The 21,307-nt window shown below is 45.0% G+C and overlaps 1 protein-coding gene across 3 annotated transcripts in view; it reads right to left on the reverse strand.

Annotated features, from left to right (window-relative positions):
• The window catches only part of Atp2c1 (ATPase secretory pathway Ca2+ transporting 1), a 121,156-nt gene extending 105,126 nt beyond the window's left edge, over positions 1 to 16,030 (reverse strand). For all 3 annotated transcript variants that reach the window (XR_005487741.2, XR_010053920.1, XM_039080729.2), the window contains exon 1: positions 15,616 to 16,030. Coding sequence is in view for 1 of the 3 variants with exons in the window: in XM_039080729.2 (XP_038936657.1) it covers positions 15,616 to 15,723 (108 nt within the window). In the remaining 2 variants the exon portion in view is untranslated. The remainder of the gene's footprint in view (positions 1 to 15,615) is intronic.
• Positions 16,031 to 21,307: the final 5,277 nt, after the last annotated feature.

Here is a 21,307-nt window from a genome sequence, read left to right on the forward strand (position 1 = left end):
CTTCTGAACAACCCAGACAAGCTTAGCGCTTTCCGACAGAGACGACGCAGTTCTACGTACGGGCTGAGTAGACTCAGTTGCCAAAAACCCGGGAGGCAAACAGCTCAACTGCTTCTTAGAACTCATAAAGCCGTGACTCACATGGGCGATGCCCCTTACGCAGGGTTTCTCCCGGCCCAGTGTAAAAGCAGAGTGTCCGTCTTTGATTCCCTGCATATTTCCACGGTGCCCTGCTAGAAAGCACACAAGAGGCTACCCAGCTTGCTGACGTCCCCCCCTCCACTCGCCATCTTGTTTTACTCAAGTCTGGCCCTACTCATTTCATGATGGACTCAAAACGACATTGAGAGGGACCAATTCCCGGATCTAGAACATCTGTCCTGACGCTCTCTCGATGACAGTCAAGACTGGATTATTTAATTATATAGTCACTGTCTTTCTTGGCTGGTTCTCGGTCGCTGTCTATGATCTACTTGTGGGTTTTCATTTAACCTTCAAACACAACTACTGGGGAACTCGTGCTCCAAGTAGAAGCTTTTCGCAAATCTCTTGGGCTTGTCTTCTCAGAGTTGGGAAGGGTTGCTAAAATGAGAGTGTAATCTTATGAATAAATTAGCAGAGGCAAGTATTTTAGAGAGATTATTCAGGAGGTAATTGGGACATGTTCATTAACATGCTCTATTAAAAAAAATCAACAAAATACATATAAACATATGTCTAGGATCTAAAAAGCAGCAGGAATTCTGATTTCATCTTTGCAGCTAAATTGCTGTTCTGAGTCTTCAACGTCCCTTTTGTGCGCGAGGCAGTGTAGGGGTGAGGGAAATTTATTTTTTTAATATTGAGACTTCATGGTGGCTTTAGTTTGGATCGTAGAGAGGGCAGGACAGCTCTTCTACCTTTATGATGTCCCACAACTTAAATTCACAACTAAAATTCCCAGTTGCCCCTTCAGTTTAATCAATAAACATCCATAACGAAAAGGAATAGATAGATAGGAGTCTGCACGTTAGAGTCTTAGCACAAAGAAACTGCTTAATCATTTCTTGCATTAGTAAGTGTTACGTAATGCTTGGCTTGAGACTGCTGATAGAAAATGGTCAATTAAGAACTTTCCAAGCCATAAGTCCTCATTACTGTTCCCCCGGCATCAACAATGATGCTACATCTTTCTAAGTGACACTCGGCTGTTCTTGAGAAAGTACAGCAATCCCTACCAACTCTGCTTCTACAAAACACGCATCATCAACCGGCCTCCATAAGAGTTCTCAAAGAAGGGTCCCTACCACCTGGGAACTTGTTAGAAAAGCAAATTCTTAGGCTTCATCCGGTCCTGCTGAATTAGTAACTCTGGGGATGAGGTCCAGGAGTCTAGGCTTTAATTACTCCCTCAGGTGATTCCAATGCCTGCCTAGGTTTGAGCACTGATTTGCAAGAAGCAGAAAGCATTCATCTAAAGACTGTTTTGATCGTGATAAGTAGTCTTTAATTCTAAAGGACACAGTGAGGGTGCGCATTGGTATTTAAAACTCTCTCCATCATCCTTAAGTCATGTAAGAATTGAAACTCTCTCAAGTAGCTGTCTATTAGCCTAAAACCAGTTATGGAAAACTGTGGCCGGAAAGAGCATTTAGGGTCCCAAAGGGATCACACTTCTTTCCTGTAGGAACCTCGGCTGGCTCGGCACATCACACCGGCCATGCTTTGGGAATAAAGAAGAGGGGGGGGCAGGGGAGGGAGGGAGGGAGAGAGAGAGGGAGGGAGGGAGACAGAGACAGAGACAGAGACAGAGACAGAGACAGAGAGAAGAGTGCCACATAAGAGGCAGTGTTGTAATGCCAGCTATGAGGCCAGCCTTTGATGAGGCCAGCCTTTGTTCCCTGATTCCAGCCGGGACCTTTGGAACAATGCCTCATTGACCAGAGGTTATCAGACTTTTTAGCCATAGCAGAAAGATGAAAGAGATGATTTTTTTTCCTACAAACTAAATAGAAAATACCATTCTCGTGAAACTGGATACTCCCTGTGGAAATAGTTGCATTTAAAAAAATTAAAGATTTCAGTTGTGTAACAATTCAGAATCTATAATAATTTTTTAAGACATTTTATGTTAAGTTTCGTATTGGAGACAGAGAAAAAGGAAAGGTTTCACACTATTTGATGTCTTTATGCATTGGGAATTTTTATTTTACATATATGCATTTTGTTTTGTTGTTTTGTTTCTTGTCTGTGTACGTGTCTATGCACCACTTGTTTGCCCAGTGCCCCGGGAGGCCAGAATAGGGTATTGGACTCCCTGAAACTAGAATTACAGATGGCTGTCAGTCACCATTAACAGTACTGGAAATTTAACCCAGTTCTTCTGGAAGAGCAGCCAGTGTTCCTAACCACTGAGCCATCTCTCCAGCCCCCTATTTAAACAGTTTTAAATTTTTTCATGAGCTAGAGAGATGTTTAGAAGTTAAGAGAACATGCCACTCTTCCAGAGGGCATCGGTTTGATTCCCATCACCCATGTCAGGTGGCTCATAACCATCTCTAACGTTAGCCCTGGGGACAAGGGGTTGTTGGTGACCCGATAAATAACTGTAAAAAGAGCAATCATTGCTTTGCAGATAACCTGGGTACAGATATGCTGTGACTCCAGTTCCAGGGGATGTGGCTTCTGTACTCAACTGCACACACACACACACACACACACACACACACACACACATGCACACACACACACACACATACAGAATTAAAAATTAGTTGTAAACATATTTGCTATATAAAAAAATTAATGTGTTTCAAATTTGCTTTGCTCTCTGAGCTGTTTTTATTTATAAAACCATGGCCTAGCTGAGTGAGAAACATTGTAACAGATGATGGTACAGACACCATTAGAAGCACCACTAACATTCAAAATAGTTATCCATGGATGCGATAAAGGTAGAAAGTTCAAGAGCTTCAGTTAAAAAGAGGACCCGTGGAGAAGCTGGGCCTAAGAAGGCACGATCAATGAACACAGGAAGAAAAGCAAACAGAAAGGTGACTTTTCGCAGGATATCGGGCAAGTTACACTGACCATGTTACAACTGCAAATAACAGATGGGTTTGCAAAAGCTTGATTACCTCTTAATGAATTTTTAAAGACTTCCTTCAGTGCAGTTGCAATTTTTCTACTATGTGGTCTTTAACAGCAGTAACACGCTCTTACCCGCTACGCGTTAACTCGCCCCATTAGAAGAATAGTAAACGGTGTGTTTAATATTAATTAAGCTAACATAGGAATTTGAGACCTATTTGTGAACAATCCCTTCGCAAATAAAAATCCATTTTCAAAGGTATATGGGGGCAGAGAGGCGGGGCCTTTGAGACTTGCCAGCACCAGAGCGAGTCCAATTTACATCACTGTATTTGCAAAACACCCTGGAAAAGAAGAAAAACAAATCCCTCACTCAGTGAGGTTGGGTACTAACTACTGCTGCTCAGCACAGACCTTGTGGACCATCTATGACATAGAGTCGTGTGCATTACAGTACAAGATTGGTTTGATTCTGTAACCCTATCCAGGGCAGGGTTTTCTTGGAAACCAACAGAAGTTAGGCTTTTGGGAACTGCCCTAGCAAAAGTCCATTTCAAGTATAAACTCCAGCATGTTCTCACAGTCTTGCATTTTGGTAAAGAAAAAAAAATTTTTTTTTTTTTGCAGATTATTTGAGTCACAATTGATGTTAGAGCACTGACTTTTCTGATGTTTCTCCATCCCGTGCCATGTGCCACCACTCTATTCTGGGTCTGACTCAAAAGAGCTCGAGTCAAGGAAAGCATTTAGATTGTGTTAGGTTTGATGGCATATATAAACATATTTTGCAGGCAGTGTTTGTAGGGTTACACTATCTCTAATTTACCCTGGTGGAGAAATGACAGCCAGGAATATTCTAACTACCTGAGCCCAAAAATGTTGTATATATAGTGCCTGAGAAACACAGCCAGAAGCCAGTCTATGGCTCTTTCAAGACTTACTTTAAATATATATATATTTTAAAATATATTTTATATATATATCAGGACCAGGGGATGTAGTGAGAATTTCTGGAATTTGTTTTTTTAAAAAAACACAGAAATATTATAAGAATGTGCTTCCTTTTTAATTCCAGGTGTAGAGCTGTGGGGCTGCTTCGGTCTGCAGTAGCTGACTATGATTTGCCTCATGCTCTAGCAGAGGCATGGTTTTGCCCGCTGCCGATAGTTTCTGTGATTATGTGACATTTGGAATTCTGGGACCTTTTCAGAGGGTACAGTATAAGGGGCAAGGTGGGTGACTGGTAGTGGTTGTTGTGGTCTCTTAGTCATCTTGCTCAAAGAAGAAACAAACAGAAAGAAATTAGGTTCGGGGATTTTCCTAAATTCTCTTTTCCCTCTGTTTTTGTTTCTCTGGTATCTGGTGTTGTGGGGGTGAAGTGGGGGGTGGGGTAGGAAAAGAAGAACCCTCAATGTAGCAAGGAGTGTCTGCATTCCTGTTCTCTCTTGCTGTCATGTGAGGGGTGATTAAAGATCCAAGACACGCCCCCAAGGTAGGAGTGAATCACTTTAGGATACCTCAGCTAATTAATTAAAAAAAACAATGTTATCCTCTACATTTTGTGATATTTGTGGTATTTGTCATTCAACTTTGCAATTGTTACATTTCAAATATTTAACTTTTATCATCCTGATATTTATGGCTTCTGATGTTTAATTTGTCAATTTCACTGGTTGGATTGCAGCTGGTAAGACATTATTTCTGAGCATATCTGAGAGAGTGATCTGGGAATAGATGAGCCTTTGAATCGCTAGACTCAGTGTCTGCAGCAACATGGTTCGTCCTCATGCAACCCACAAAGGAACACACAGAACCAAAAGTCATAGAAAAAGCATATTTGTTCCTTCTGTGTGGGGACCTTCATCTCCTGCCTTCAGTGTTCCCCGTCCTCAGGCCTTCTTCCTTGGACCAAATTAAATCACTAACTCCCCTGGTCCTTCAACTCACCAAGAAAGGAACACGGGAATTCTAAGCCTCCATAATTATATAAGATATACAACATAAATACCCATAACAAACATGTGTCTTGATTAAAAAGTGTTCCTAATAAAACTTATCATAGTTCTAGTTCTAACCATTATAATTTTAAATTTTTATTTGTTTATTTTATGAGTATTGATGTTTTGCTGCATATATATTTGTACTCCACATGTGAGCTGCATATGGGTGCTGGAAATTGTACCTGTGTCATCTGGAAAGGCAGCTAATACTTCTAAGCACTAAGCTATCTCCCCAGTCCTGTTATCTCTAGTAAATTTAAGAACATCTGATTGTAAGGAAAAAGTAAAAGGAAGACCAAGAGGAGGAAGAGTAAGGGACCACCAATGTCAAGGGAAAGGTGTCTGTCTCATGTGAAGAGGTTTGTCAACAGATCTGGAGTCAAAATCATACTGCCACCATTTATGACCTGTGTAACCAGTTATGTTACCTCCCTAAGCGTCATCCTTCTTAGCTGCAAGATGAGGATGCCATGATGCACCTTGCAAGTGTTATGAGGATTAACCAAGGGCAGAGCTAAAGAACTTGCCAAGTGCTTAGCCCAGGTAAGGCACTTGATAAAAAAACTTAAGCTCCTTCTTCTAAAATGTATTCTCTCATTGTTTCTCCCAAGCCATACTTCCCATTAGGGTGAGCAAGCTAATAATAATAATTTCGGCATTTTCACACCAATGTTGAGCAGTACAACATATGTAGAGAAATCATTTCTTTTGCTGTCAAGACGTGGAACTGTCTGTTCACGGTGTGAGATTTTGCCATCCTCTGTTCTGAACAGAAGTTGGCAAAGTGTCATGTGTGAGCTGTCAAAGGAGTGAAATTGGCTCGCAAGCCTCCATATTTGGGATCCAGAAGGTCTCCCAGAGAATCCTGTATCAAAAAGCACCAACCCTTTGGTGCTCTTGAGAGATGATGGCACCATCTGGAAGAAGGTTCTAGTGGAAGAACGGTCACTGGGGACATTTCCTTAAAGATTATGTTCCTACCACAACCCCTCTTCCTCTCAGTTTCCCAGACAATGAAGTGCATGGTTTCCTTTGTCTACTATTCCACTGTGGTCTCCAACCTTGCCCCCTGCTCCCTACCCCCTACCCCCAGAAAAGTGAACCAATTGAGGACTGGAGTCTTCTCTGGTGTTTTATCACTGAGTCTGATAAGCACACAGCTTCGGGATCTGCAGGAATGTACAAGGGTTTGCAGTTGTGTCCTTTATTTCAGAGACACAATGACAGGACAGGCCGTCGCATACGGATTTTACATTTTGAAGGCAGCTGGGTACAGATGTCAGCCCAGGTGTGACCCAAGTAGAGCAGCACAGTTCAGGAGATGTGAGCAATAGGGACAGGGACAGAACGTGGTCTTTAGGAGTTCCCACTGAAAAACAGAACACTGGCAATGTTAAATTCAGGGAAAACAGACTAAAATTAATAAGAGGCTTTACACTGGGGAGAGACTTACTATTTAAAATGTCACAGAAGAACCCCAAGTTCCTCAGTGCTCCTATCTCTCCATGACTATCTAAGTACACCTGACTATTTATCCTTTGACTGGAGGGGGCCATAAAAGCTACGAAGCTGTGTATTCATTGGTCCATTAGGCTCAGGAAAGCTAGTCCACGTTCCATAAGCTTTTCACCTGAGGTCACTACTACACATAGTTATATTTCCTTTCTGGCTGGAGGATGTGCACACTGCCAGGACCCCTCAAGTCGTTTGAGTCTGACTTTCTTTCATCTTTCCACTGGCCGCTGTCTAGAATCTTACGGCTAGAACTGGCCAACCTAAGTCATTCAGTATTCTCTTTCCCATTCAGAAACCATTGTTACAATGATCTTCAAAGAGGGACCTGTAACCGTGGATTTTGTAAGCGGCGACTCATTATGATTCTGCCCACGAGTCATGCTTAGTTTTTTTTCTGTAACCTTCAAAACACACACCTAGCTTTCTTCACAAATTAGCCCTACAAATCTTACAGAGCACATACACAAGCACTGATAAAGATACTCACATCCTGTCTCCTCCTTGCCGGACCTAACAACCAGGATTCTTTTAAGCACTTCTGTCTCTGGATAGAATTCATGACACCCCTTACTCCCCATTCTGTCATTTCCATCAGCCTGGATTCAGTGCCTCACGTCTGACAGGCGAGATGCTAATTGTCTAGGACCTGTTGGTATTAAATAGCTCTATAAACAAATGGAATTGCTCAGGACAGGGACAGGCAAAGAAGAATTGCACGGTTTCTTTAGAGCATATACTGGACAGGACTGGGGTGGAGGAACCCGACTAGGGGCTGGAAATACAGCACAGTGTAGAGCATTTGCCCAGCAGGGAAAACTGCCCAGGTGAAGAGAATGCTTAGTGATGATCTGAGGGGAGAGTAGACGTTAACTAGAGGAAGGCAGGGAGGGAACCAGTGGAGAAAAGACTCTGGCCAGGAAGTAACAGGGAAAGAGAAACTGGGTGAATAGATAGGGGTACTGTAGGTGCAGAGGGAGATGAAACCAGCATGTAGTAAGGAAAGGCATCAGAGGGAAACCAATCAAGGCCTCCATGACGGGGAGCCCCATACTTATCCCCAAAGCAAGTAGAAGCCACTGAAAGTTCACAAGCTGGGGCCTTGGAAAACTATCTTGGGAAAATCGTAGGATGCTATCCCCTGCCTCAGGTGAGAAGTAACGATGGCCTCTGGGGTGAGGTTCTGGGAGAGGGAAGACAGTATCTAGCTAAGAGGTTGAAAGGACATGGAAGTGGCATGGATGCCAACTGAGGGAGCACGAAGAGCCTGACTGGGTTACAGGAGCATGGGTGGTGCCAATTCCCCCAATTCCCTACAATAGGCTTGTGAGGAAGGCAGATCCTGACACTGGGCGATGGTGACTCAGAAGCCATTGAGCTCCCTGCACCTCGTCAGTTCCAGGCTATGGGATGTTGGTAACTCGATTCTCCCCTTCTACAAATGCAGCCTTTCCCCCTCCCATCAGCTAGAGGAATTCTGTAATTACCACGATAGTTCCACTTTTAATGTCATATTTAATAGCCAGGAATACTAAGGTGCAGCTTCGTCTTATCACAGCAATTGACTTCCAGTGCTATCTACACAGAATTACCCAAACTCCTACTCGAGGGAGGTGTAAATCTCTGCCCTCTGTTTTAAATTCTATCCCTGCACCCAAACCATTAAATCTTTCTCTTCTCAAACCAATCCCAAGGACACTGGGCACTTTCCAGTTCCTTCAGGAATCTCTCTCTCTCTCTCTCTCTCTCTCTCTCTCTCTCTCTCACACACACACACACACACACACACACACGTGCACCTAGGCACACAAGGACTAGCACACACACACATGCATGCACTCACACAGGCATGCATGCCCACACACATAAACACTCACACGTGCCCGCATACAAGCACATACATGGACCCATGCACACATAGGCGCATGCGCACACTCATATATGCACATGCACACACATGCACGCACACAAGCCAGACAAAGCCCAGCCCTTTGTGCTGCTAAGCATATACTCCACCACTGCACACCATCAGCCCTCATGACTTCCTTTTTTACATTCTTACTTATTTGGTGTGTCTGTCTACGTTACATGTACATGCGTGTGTCCATGTTTAAGTGCAAGACCTCCATTCTTCTCTTCCATCATGTGAGTCTCAGAGGTCAAATTCAGGTCACCAGGCTCGGCAGGAAGTGCTTTCGCCAGCTGAACCAGCTCACCAGCCCCATCAAGACTTAAAGAGCCAGGCTGGAGAAATGGCTCAGGGGTTAAGAGCTCCGACTGCTCTTCCAGAGGTCCTGAGTTCAATTCCCAGTAACCACATGGTGGCTCACAACCATATGTAATGAGTTCTGGTGTGTATGAAGACAGCTACAGTGTACTTGTATACATTAAATAAATAAATCTTTAAAAAAAAAAAGACTTAAAGAGCCAACAAACAAAACCCCACAACTTTTAAAAATAGATAACTTTGGTATAACCTCAAGCTAACCAAATTACCTTTAGAAGCTTAAAAACTCTTCATATGTCTTAGATCACGCAGTAGTAGAATGTGTGCCGTTTTACCTAGGGAGGCTGAGCGCATACCAGCAACACTGGAAACCTTATTGGGAATACTGAGACCCAACACAGACTTATTGGGGAGGAGGATCAATGCACCCTCAGGTTTGAGAGACCCAGCTTTCTAAAATTCAAGCTCAATTCAAATACCTAACATCTTAACTTTGAAGTAGGCATTCTCTAAAAATCAAAGAGCAGGGAAAAAAAAAGTTATACTATTTATCAGGTTAGAGACATAGCTTAGAGGTAGAGCCCTTGCCTCACCTGTGCAAGGGCGTGGGTTCAAGTCCCAGCAGTATCGTTTTTTTTTAAAGGCAAATAAGTAAGGAGGGATAGAAATTTCTTTTAAAAAGAAATAGAAACAAAAGTCATGGATCCTGTTGGACTGAGGCACATTCTCTTAAGCCACTGTGGAGAAACTTTAGACCAGCCTCCCAAACAAACTGTGATTGTAATCTGTAATTAAAATGTAGTTTAAATTATACTATATCTCTCTGCTCCGGAGAGGACTTTTCACATCACAAGTAGATTCAGATTGGCTGTTAAACGGACACAACCTATTTGATCGGTTCTTAATGCTAATCTTTACGCAGAAAAAAATTTTTTTTCTGTGCAAGACAGCAAGGCTCTGTTAGCTGAGATCATCTCAAAATCTTATCTGTGAAATTAGTCAACCTGTGCTTTCCGATCCTTCCTCACATCTTCCCCTCGCCAGGGATCTCCAGGAGGAGAGATCTCAGCTGATGAGGCTGTTAAAGAGAGGCACAGGCTGACAGCCAATTCCCAAAGCTTGGCTCTTCTCTGCCTCAGCCTTGGGTCACTAATGCTACCATCGTCTGCTCTGAATGATAGCATCCTACCCCTGTGATGTACCTGACCCTACGAAATCTCCGATAGTGATGAAATGTCCTTCATTCATTCACCCACATTTATGTCTTATTTGTGCCAGACATGCATCCAGTACTGGTGCTGCAACAACTGTAAAGAGTTGTGTTCCTTCGTTGGGGTGAAGGAAGATTTCATGTAGAGAAGAAAATTCTGAACGCTACAGAGTGAGGATTCCAGCAGTAAGAGTGGATATGGGACAGGAACCGGAAGGCTCTCACTGCAATGATCCAGGGAGGAGAGGGTGTGTAAGAAGATGGTGGCAAATTGAATAATCATTTGAGAATTGGCTAGTGTGCTAGTTGTCGCCTTGGAAACCTTCTGATCTGAAGAAAAGCAGTGTGGCTTGCCTGCCTGCCTGCCTGCCTGCCTCTGCTTCTTGCTGCTGTCTGGGTATTACGGCTGTTACCATCAGACTCCAAATTCTTCTGACTTCCAAACTGGACTCAAGATGACTAACTAGAAACCTTCCAGACCTTCAGCTCCAGGACGGGAATACTTAAAGTACTCAGCTTTGTGGACTGAACAGCTATGAGGTTTGTAGCTTCTAGTGTATAGACGCTTGTGTTGTATTACCCAGCATTCCTTGGAAACCATTTCAATAAGTGTGTCTGTGTGTTTACATTTCATCAGTTCTTTCCCTCAAAGAACGAGGTCTTTTGAAATGCGTGGGAAACGGGGTAAGGAAGAGAAAGGCAGATACCAAGATGATGCCAAGGTTTCGTGGTCTGAGCTCTTAAGTTGACTGATAGAAAAGCTGGAAGAGAAATTAGTTTATAGGACGGAGTTGGAGAGCTCTCCCTGAACACAGTCAATTTACCGTGTTTGCAAGGCGTCCAGATAGTCATTGAACAGGTAACTGAATATACAAGGCCACAGTGTACTCCCAGTGAGCATTCGAGAGTGATTGGCTCTAAGGTCATAACTGAAGGCTATAGGACTAGCAGACCTCATCTAACAAAGAGAGAACAGTCTTTCCAAATGAGCTCACACGCTGGCTCCTTACATCCATACATAATATCCCTGCCAAGTCTGCCACCCTCAAAAGCAGTGAAGAGCTCTATGTCCCCATAGGCCACCCTAGGCTGAAGCCAAGGAACAGCCTACCAAGTGGTAGAACAAATTCTCCCTTCCCTACTCAGTGGCCCTCTTGGTCACCTGAGCCACAGAGCAGCTGGTCTCTAGTACTCCGAAGAGCGTTACCTGCAAGTCACATTTATTCTCCCACTAGCTGGATGCTGATGCATGAACCACACCTTGACTGTTGCTCTAAGGCCAAAATAAAGGAACCGCAACCATGTTGGACTTAACAAATTCAAGGTCCATTGAAGTGTGGCTACCTGCTCCTGCTGTACCATCTCATGAATTCTGATAATCGTGAGTCTTCCCAATATAGCATCTTCACATACTCATGACTTTAACCTTCTACCTGGGTAGAGACCCAGATTCGTGAAGTGTTTGCTGCTAGAGATCTAGGCGCACAGAGGATGAGAAGCAGATGGTGTATCTGGAATACCACATCCCTGTCGGTACTTAAGAGCGAAGACATTGACGTGCCCCAACAGACACATCACCACCGACAACAAAAGCTACCCACAAACCAAGTCCTGGGTCAAAACCTGTCTCTACAACACCAAGGACAAGGGGAAGAACATCGAGGAGACACTGTGGATAAGAGTAACAGTGACCATGACTTAGACCATGGTATGGCGGGAGGTGGGTGGGGGGACCCTTTGGCCTACTCAAGACATGGGTAAAAATAGTGTGTGTCACAGGCATTCTGGTACCTATCCTCTGTCTGTAGTACAGGTGTCTCTCACACCAGCCTTTGGCATGTTGCACAGTGAGCTTGAGGGAGTAAACAGCTCATGAGGCAAGGTCACATGTGCATATATGTATATTGACATGGAAGCAATTAGTTACCATGCTGAACACGATAGCAGTGTGAGGTAATCAAAGTGCTGGCTATCTGGATAGGAAAGAGAGGGCTCTGCTGTATCTCCCTGCAGAGCTGGAGGAAGGTTCTCTTCTCAGTCCATGCAACCTGAGTGTAAGGATGCAGGGGGCGTCTCCAGGCAGGCTGTAATAAGTAGAGGAGGAATTCTCAGAGGGGAGTGTGTTTGAACACACCGAGGAGCAGAAGCAGATGGTGTGTCTGGGATTACCAACCTGTTGGCACTTAAGTGTGAAGACATTAGGGTGCAGATACTACATTCGACAACAACGAATCACTCGGAATTGGAAGAGTTTGTCTTGCCTTTTAATTCCTACCCCTACCCCACCCCCATCGTCATTCAGGAGATGCCTCAGCTGGCCTCCAAGAAAGCTTTAAGTGCGTACTTCCCCTTTGGTTGGTTGGGGGCACTGAGTGTCAACCCTAAGGCCTTGTGCATGTTAAGTATATACCACTGAGCCACACTCCCATCCCTGAACAGCTCAGTTGCAAGCCAATTTTCCTTCTTAAAAATCAGGTTTCAGAAGCGGGGCAGTGGTGGCAGATGCCTTTAATTCCAACTCTCAGGAGGCAGAGGCAGGTGGATCTCTGTAAATTTGAAGCCAGCCTGGTCTACAAAGCAAGTCCCAGGACTGTCAAGGCTGCACAGTGAAACCCTGTCTCAGAAAAGCAAACCAAACCAAACAACCAAACAAAATAGCTTTCAGGCTTAGAATGTACCTTTGATGTTCCTTTCTCTTTTTCACTTTTGATTTTTATTTTTATATGTAGCCCAGGCTGGACCCCCATTTCTTAATCCTCCTATCTCAGCTTTCTAAGAGCTAGCAGTAAGCTGTGTACACAGGTAACATTGTCTACTTAAAGGCTCTGCTTTGAATGCATTTAGTTTTCTAGCTATAGCAAGTGGCATTGTTTTTTTTTCAACTACAGTAACAATATGAATTTTTCCCTAAACAAATTTGCTAATGGGTGATTTAAGTAATAAGTACAGAAAATTAGGAATTAATTGTATATATTATATAAATAAATACCACACACACACACATACACATACACACACACACACACACACACACACACACACACGGAAATGGCAGTCAGAATGACAGTGGTCTGAGGTTTGGGGACACTGTCCAGGAAATAGGTCAGTAGCCTGTTGTTATCACTAGGTTGTTGTGAGGGGGAGTATGGCAAAAAGGATAAAGTTTAAAAACTCAGGCTTTTACATTTTCTAACTGGCTGGCTTCCAGAAGAATGCTCCTGCTCTGTGCGTCTCTACCCCCTCAGCTTTCTGTTGTAGATCTGATTTGCAGGGTTGTAAGGAAGAGAGGCAATAGCTGTCTGAATGTGGCCATCATTAGCCTTCCCCACAACCCCTTACCGTGCTTTCCAAGTTTAACCGGATTGACCCAATTTCTCCGTATGCCTGAAAAGCCGTAATTGGCTCTAGAAAGGAGTCAAACGCAGTATTTTTCCATTAACGTACATAGAACATGAATAACATAGCATAAAGCTTTCAGTTGTTCCCAGCCACTCCACATGGCTGTAAACTGGGGAGATGACCATCTACCCAGCCCAAGTCTCACATCCCCATACTGGATCTGACGGCTCTTCTCAAGGCATGATTTTCTAGTACTTTCAGAATAAACTTTCAGCATCTGGGTGTGGTGCTACATACCCATACATCCCAGGACCTGGGAAGTAGAGGCAGGGGGATGAGGAATTCAAAGACAGGCTTGGCTAACCTGGGCTCTGTTGAGAACTTGCCTCAAAAAAACCAAATAAGTAACGGCTGGGAAGACGGCTCAGTGGGAATACACCTGCTGTACGTGTTAGAAGAACTGCGTCCTGATGCCCAGAACCCATGTGAAAAGCTGGGGTCAGGAACTCACACCTGCAACGCCAGCACTGGCAGGCAGAGAGGGGCATCCTGAGGGCCTGCTGCCCAGCCAACCCGGTCACAACATCTAGCTTCAGTTTCAGTAAGGTCATCTCAAAACGATAATACGGAGGAGAAACTAAGACAAGACAACTTGCTCTCAACCTCTATCCTCTATGTCCTTCCCTTGGGCACCTACACACACACACACACACACACACACAAATAACTTAATAAATAAGTAAACAATAAAACACTTCAACAAACAAACAAAAAGCCCACAGGATTATTTAAGCAACATAGCCACCTCTCTCCACACACATTACTCAGAAGAGGGAAGAAATCCATGCCCCATCCCCCACAGCCATGCTATCAACCACTCTTTCCCCCTCCCTTGTGTGTGGGGGGGAGCAAATGACATTGCTACTGGTGTAAAAAAAAAGACTCTGGGTACCACCATGTGGTCCTCTTATTTTCTACTTCAGAACCAAGGCCTGCCGAGAGAGAGAGAGAGAGAGAGAGAGAGAGAGAGAGAGAGAGAGAGAGAGAGAGAGAGAATGAATTGATTCCCACTGAGTGTTACACCAAAACAGAGAGAGAGGTAAATGAGGTAAAAGCTCCCTTGATGCAGACTGAGTCCCTAGCACTAGTCAGAATCGCTTCTGTAGACGCATGGAGGCAGTTCCTTGAAAACCCAATAATGACGATCTGTTGGGTTTGTCTTTCAAACGAGGCATGCGCTTTGGGGAAAAGGGGTCACCGAAGGGTTTTCCTTCTGCCGGTCTCTGCTTCCGTGTCTGGGAAGCATCTTACTAACTGGGTCATTTTCTACCACCAAGGAAAACAAACAGACACTAGCAATATCCGCTGCCTGCCTCTGCCGTTCTAGTGAGAGCACCGTTCGGAGTGCTTGGGGCTGGTCACCTTCATCGTGGTGACAGACCTGTCTTTCATATCTGTATTCCTTTGCCAGGCTTCTAAATGAACTCCTGCATTTAAGTGGGCCACACATTGTTACCTCTCTGATCCAGTGCAATTAGGAGAGCAGTTTTTAGCTATCAGTGGATAAGGTTATCAGTGTAATGAGCACACATGTTTCTAAATGAAAATAACCAGGCATTTAAAACAGGTTTTTAAAAAGAAATGCTTATACAGCCGCATGCTAGCGTCTCCTGTTGGAAATTGTAGCCTTCAATTGGCTAAAGGGACTAATAATTCTTGTGCCCTGTCCTCTACGAACTGGAGATAAGAATTATCTATTATATCTAAACGATCTCATCAGCCCACTAATGATCTGATTAGGACCATGCAGAAAATCCTCATTTTGCAGATCCTGGTGACATTAACATAAGCGCAGAAACATGCAGGAAAACAAGTGTGTTTCTAGGGTTTGCTGCCTCACCAATTGAGCTGTGAGTGGTTTCAAATTCTGTCTTTGAAACACTGAAGAAATGATCAAAGTATCGAAGAGTAACCTCGGCAGTATGGTAGATTCATCTAGATATCGGAAGAAGGCAAAATAAGTCCCCGTCCCCCCCCCCCCGCAGCGGGTGCTTCAGCTCAGGATCTAAAACCTCCACAGTCAAGTAATCCCTCCCAAGCAGCAGGCTCCTCTGATTGCCAAGCTCAAGTAACAAGCTGGATCCAACCTGTGCCTGTGAGCACAAGAAAGCCCCAGAAAGCGTTCATTCCCCAAGCTTCGACGAGCCACACCCAGAAATAAGCTCCGGTTATTTTTAAAGTTAGCACAAACAAAATACCTGTTCTTCGGCCTTTTGGTTTCTCAGCGTTGATAAATATTTCCGAATCGAGTGGAGAGGATACTTTTTCAAGAAAGAAAATCTGGACGAAGGCAGTAAGTTCTCCATGGTGAGGGGGAAGCCCGAGGGTCCTCGTCTGCCCCTCCCTGACGGCAACCAAATGCTACCTAGAAACGTGGCCTCTGGTGCCTAGCCGCTCCTTTGAAGCTCCACCACTTCGCTGCAAACAGAGCAGGTGTCTTTCTTACAGCTCCCTCTCTGAGGGAAAGTTCCTGGAATCTGCGGAGCTTGGCTGATCATCCAGAAACCTCCAGAAAGGCAATGCCCAGGGGCCAGAGGCAGGAAGAAGTTCAGGGCTGGCCCGAAGAATGTAAACAGCCCAGCGATAGTGATATGACTGACTGTCCTATTTTTGAGCAGTGAGGCTCTGTTGCAAGCTGTGTTAATATTAGCGAGCTGGTGACTTTCCATGCCCACAGACTCTCGTGAGGTTTAATTTTAATTTTTCCGACAGTATTTCTGGGTTTTGGTTGGTTTTTTTTTTGTTTTGTTTTGTTTTGTTTTGTTTTGTTTTAAAAAAAGAGGGCATGGCATGAGGTTTTCCCAGTTTCCTTTGAGCTTTGTCATTACCAGCACACACTGACAACCTTCAACTGTGCCTCAGCTCAAAAGTATCAATTCATTCAGCCTTGAGAAACACTGTTTTAAATTCTTTCTTTAGTCTTTTTATTCTTCCCTCGTATATTACATCCTGACCAGTTTCCCCTCCCCTCCCTTCCTCCCGACCTCTCTTCCCCTACCCTCTTCATCCAGCCCTTTCCTCCTTCCCAATCCTCAGTAGGATGAAAAGGGTCCCACACATAGGCAAAAGAGTCAAGGACAGCCCCTGACCCAGCTCCCATGGTTAGGATTTCCACAAGAATCCTGAGCTACTCAGTCATAATGTCCATGCAGAGGACTTAGGGCAGACCCCTACAGGTTTCCTGGTCTCTGCAAGTTCCCATGAGTCCATTGATTCTGTGGACCCTGCTAGAAGAATCTCTCTCTCTCTCTCTCTCTCTCTCTCTCTCTCTCTCTCTCACACACACACACACACACACACACACACACACACACACATACACTTGCACACACACCTCCCCCCAACACACACACCATGGGCATCATGGAGTTGGCCAGCTCTGTGGAGTTCAGTGGTGCATTGTACTACGTGCCAGTAACCAGATACTTTGCATTTATTGAACAATGGCTGCAAACAGATTCTTTTCTGAGTTAAAAGGCTTCTTGCATTGAATCCTTATCACCAATCCACAGGCTGAATTCAGAACCATTAAAATTTCCCCAGGCTTTCTACCAGAGTATTTGGGAGAGGAACTGTTACAAGCACACTTCTATTATAAAAAGGATTCACGCCTTCAAAAGAGGAAAGGGGGAGGGGGGAGAAGAACACAAGAGATCTGTTGTGTTAAAGAATATAAAACTATACATTTTAAAGTTCATTTTCCTTCTGATCTGTAGAGGTCACAGGGTTTGTTATCTAAGCTCTGAACCCAACCCCTACCCCTACTCCCACTCTCACCGCGCCGTGTACTTGCGTGTGTGTGTGTGTGTGTGTGTGTGTGTGTGTGTGTGCGCGCGCGCGCGCGCGTGCGTGCGTGCATGCGTGCACGTGCACACACGCACACTCACGCATGCATATTTGTACAGGTGTACATACCCATGCTGTCCCATAAGGCTAATAGAGCAGGTAATTTTGTGCTCTAGCACTTTCTACCTTATTCCCTTGAGATGAGGCCTCTCAGTGAACCTGGAGCTAACTGGGCGAGCCAGCAAGTCCCAGCTGTTGGTATTTGGTCTAAATTCCACCCCCACAGCTACCTGGGAACAGCCAGGTATGCTCCGCCCCACAGTTGCCTAGCAACAGCCAGCTGTGCCTGACTACATAAGGGGCTGTTTGCACCCTCCTCTCCCTCTTACTCCCCCCTTCTTGCTCTCTTTTCCCCCCTCTATCCCTGTCCCTTCTCTCCCCACCCTCCACCCCTTCCCTCCACGTGCTCATGGCTGGCCTTTCCTCTCCTCTCCTCTTCTCTCATTAAACCTCTCCAAGCAGAACCATGTTGGCTTGGTGTGTTCTGTCCAGCAGAACAGAGATTTAAACCTTAACACCAGCCATCTTCTTGAATCTGCTCTCCACAGGGCTGTAGCTACGGGAATATCCTGCCAAGCCAGGCTCTCCATGCAGGTGCTGGGGATTCAAATTCGGATCCCTATTTTGGTATAGCCTGTGCTCTCACCCACTGTGCCATCTCCCAGCCTCCCACCTTTGCTCTTTCCTGGCCTTTTAAGCTTTTCAGTAGCTGAGCTGATTGGCAGAAACTTTAGACTATGCTTGCAAGGGACTATCACGTGGGAACTAAGGTAGCCGGACATCCATCCACCACCATGCAGCTCAGAGATGTGCTTCAAGGAGAAAAGCTAGTCTCTTTTCCCCTCCAGAAGGAGCAGAGGTTGAGAGGAAGATAGGGATAGGCAAAGTTCATGTCACAAACTGAACTATCTCCCAGACAGGCTCCCTAGAACTCCTGGGTGGGGCACTTGCCTTCAGGGAACACACCTGATGGCCTGGAGCAGAGTATGCCACCCCCCAGGGCGACCATCTGTCGGGCTGGCGTGGGGCCATGAGCAAGGTGATTTTCTAGACTCACCAGGGCATGGAGGCAATTCCTTTCCATATTGTTTCTGGGGATGAGTCCCCAGAGGCCCTGTCCTCCTGCCTCCTCTCCAGGTTCACCTCTGAATGCTTACAGCTCTGAGTGTCTTCCTCTCTGGATGCTGGAGGCAGGTTCTAATGAGGGCAGGAGAGAAGCAACGTGCTCTCTGCCATTCATGACCCAGAAAAGCAATCAGTTTGCCAGCCCGGACGCCCGGCCCATCCTAAAGCCCTAGAAAGAGAAGGAGCCCCAGGGATAATAGGGACAAGTTCTGTCCACGTTCATTCCGCCATCCCCAAGCTGCCTCCTCTGCAGCTCCTCTTAGACTATTTGAACCTTTATGCTTTGATGGTGGGCAGAAGCCTACAGCCTTGCCCAGCATGGCTTCTGATCAAAACTTCCCCCAATGAAGGACACAAAGCAGACTTCATTTTAGACCAGATGGTTTGTTTTGTGATCACCTTTTCCAGGCCTAAGGAGGGTGATGAAAAAGAGAAGGGAGGAGAAAGAAAAGAAAAAAAAAAAAAAAAGAGCACCAAACAAACGTCTGTTCTATTGTAACACAAAGCAGAAAACACAAAATAGATGTTGGGGAGCTAGTGGTGTGGCTTAGTAGTAAAGCAGGCCCCTGGGCAGAGTACCCAGTGCTGGGGGTTAAAACAAGGGGGTGGGATGGGGGTGGGGGAAATGGGTGAAACAAATGTAACCAAGAGGCCTTTAGGTAATTAAGTAATGACAAGTATAAATCATAGGAACACTGTATTTGGCCTTTGTACTTTACAGTAAAGTATTAGTTCTATGTCAGTATAATCTTACAGCACCCCTGAGATGCAGGTCCAGAGAAGATTTAAAAATAAAATTGTTAAGTTCACACAGCTACAAAGCGAAGGGGAAGGGCTTTTAACCAGATCTGCCTTCCTCCAGTCTCCCTGCCCAACCAGTTCGTTTGTATCGATAGCCTCATAACCCACACCCAGACATCTACGAAGGATCAAAACCTATGGAGTTGTTAAAGAGGAAAGCACATGTAGACTGCTAGGAATTTACACATGAGGATAATTAGATTTAAGACCAGATGCATATTTATGGGGAAAAAAAACATACAATTTTTTATCCCGAGTCTTCTATAAATAAAGTATGTGCACTGCCTATGTTTTTCTCTTCTTTGTTGCAGCAGGAATTGAATCCAGAGAGTCACACACACACATGCCAGGCAACTAACTGTCTGCCTGCCACTGAGCCATTTCTCCTGCCCTCCTTAAAACCTTTACTTTGAGATACCAGCTTGCAAAATGGCCCAGGTTGGTCTTGACCTCCAGAGTAGCTGAGATCACACGTGTGGACCACCAGGCTCGATTTACCTAGCTCTTTTTTTTTTTTTTTTTTGGTTCTTTTTTTCTTTTTTTCTTTTTTTTTTTTTTTCCGGAGCTGGGGACCGAACCCAGGGCCTTGCGCTTCCTAGGTAAGCGCTCTACCACTGAGCTAAATCCTCAGCCCCGATTTACCTAGCTCTTAAAGATTTCTTTATGCTAAGATTCTGGTGATGTCGCAGGGAGCTTGTGTCTAGAGCGACAAGGCACTCTGCTCCCAGATTTTAAAGGCCACAACACTTTCCGTTTCTGTTGACTTGGGTTGCAGCAGCCCATCTCATGCTAATACGAACACAGGAGAGGATTTTTACATACCCCGTTCCTCAGATGGGAGGCATAACCAGCACCTGTTTCTGGTGTGGACATCTCTGTAGTTGTGGCCTTCACAGGGGCCAGTTTTGATTGCTACTGGAACTCAGCTGTGTTGGTGAAAGGCAGCTGACCAGAGTCCTCGTGACTGCAGCATACATTTGCAAGGACCAAAAGGCCCCTGCCTCTTGCCCAGCAGGACAGTAGGGGGTACGGACAATTAGCTGCTGTCGTGTATGGCTCACCCCCCCCCCCCCGCCCTTGTGGTCCAGTCTGTAGGAACCAAATAGCTAAGAACGTCATGGACTAAAATGGGAGCTGTGTGAGAGGACGGTCAGGTGTTCTTTAATTTCTAAGAATTGGCAGCTTTTTTAATAAACCAATTAAACCCCCAGCTTTTATTTCACTAGAAAAGCCACACTGGAAGGCCCGACGGGGACAAGGCACTGAGGCAAGATCTGTTTCTGTTTTCTCTTTTCGCAATGTTAGAGAGGTTGGGATGGAGATGTGCGTTTGTGAAGCATCTACCCTTCAAGCTGCACGGCAAGGCCCTTCGTCTACGTGCACCTGATCGCACGCTCATTAAAAGAGAGAGGCAAAGGGAGGAGAAGGAAGCCCAAGGGTTAAATCCAGGGCAAGGATCAGAAAAGGACAACAGAAATTATATCTCCAGGATACTTTGATTTCTCTCTCTTTTTTTTTTTTATTCCAAGATGCATCAGGACAAAAACTAAAACCTCACTAATCTCCTTTACCTTCCAGTCGGTGCTGAGAGTTTCCATCAGGGAAATGACTCCACTCTCTGGCAATTAATCCAATCTAGAAATAGAGTGACAAGCAGGCAGGCAGAATGATGGAGAAGCTGCTAGCCCAGAACACGGAAGCCATTTTTCATTAGAAATCCTACAGTGAAGTCTCTCTCGTCCCTCCCACTCCCACCCCCACCCTGCTCTGCAGCTACTGGTTTGGCCTGGCCTCTCTCTCGCTCTTCTCTTCAAGGACAGTGTTAAATGAGATCAACAGAGGGGAATGGGAGACATTTAACCCCGTTCATCAGGACAAGTTAATACAGTATCACATTCTACCTCACAGCAAGATTAAAATCCGTCTGAAACTACACAGGACATTTTCTTAGAGTCCACCCTGTACAGGGAATGATTACCTATAGCTAAATATGAGACATTTTTACTTTCCCAAAAGCCACAGAGACATTCCTCATTTTAGCTACGACTCGATAAACCCCACACGTCTGATCGTGCTCTAGGCTGAATAACCTCTGGTGCTCTAGGTTCTTAGTTTTGT

The sequence above is a fragment of the Rattus norvegicus genome, chromosome 8, assembly GCF_036323735.1.
Source record: "Rattus norvegicus strain BN/NHsdMcwi chromosome 8, GRCr8, whole genome shotgun sequence".
Taxonomy (NCBI): Eukaryota; Metazoa; Chordata; class Mammalia; order Rodentia; family Muridae; genus Rattus; species Rattus norvegicus.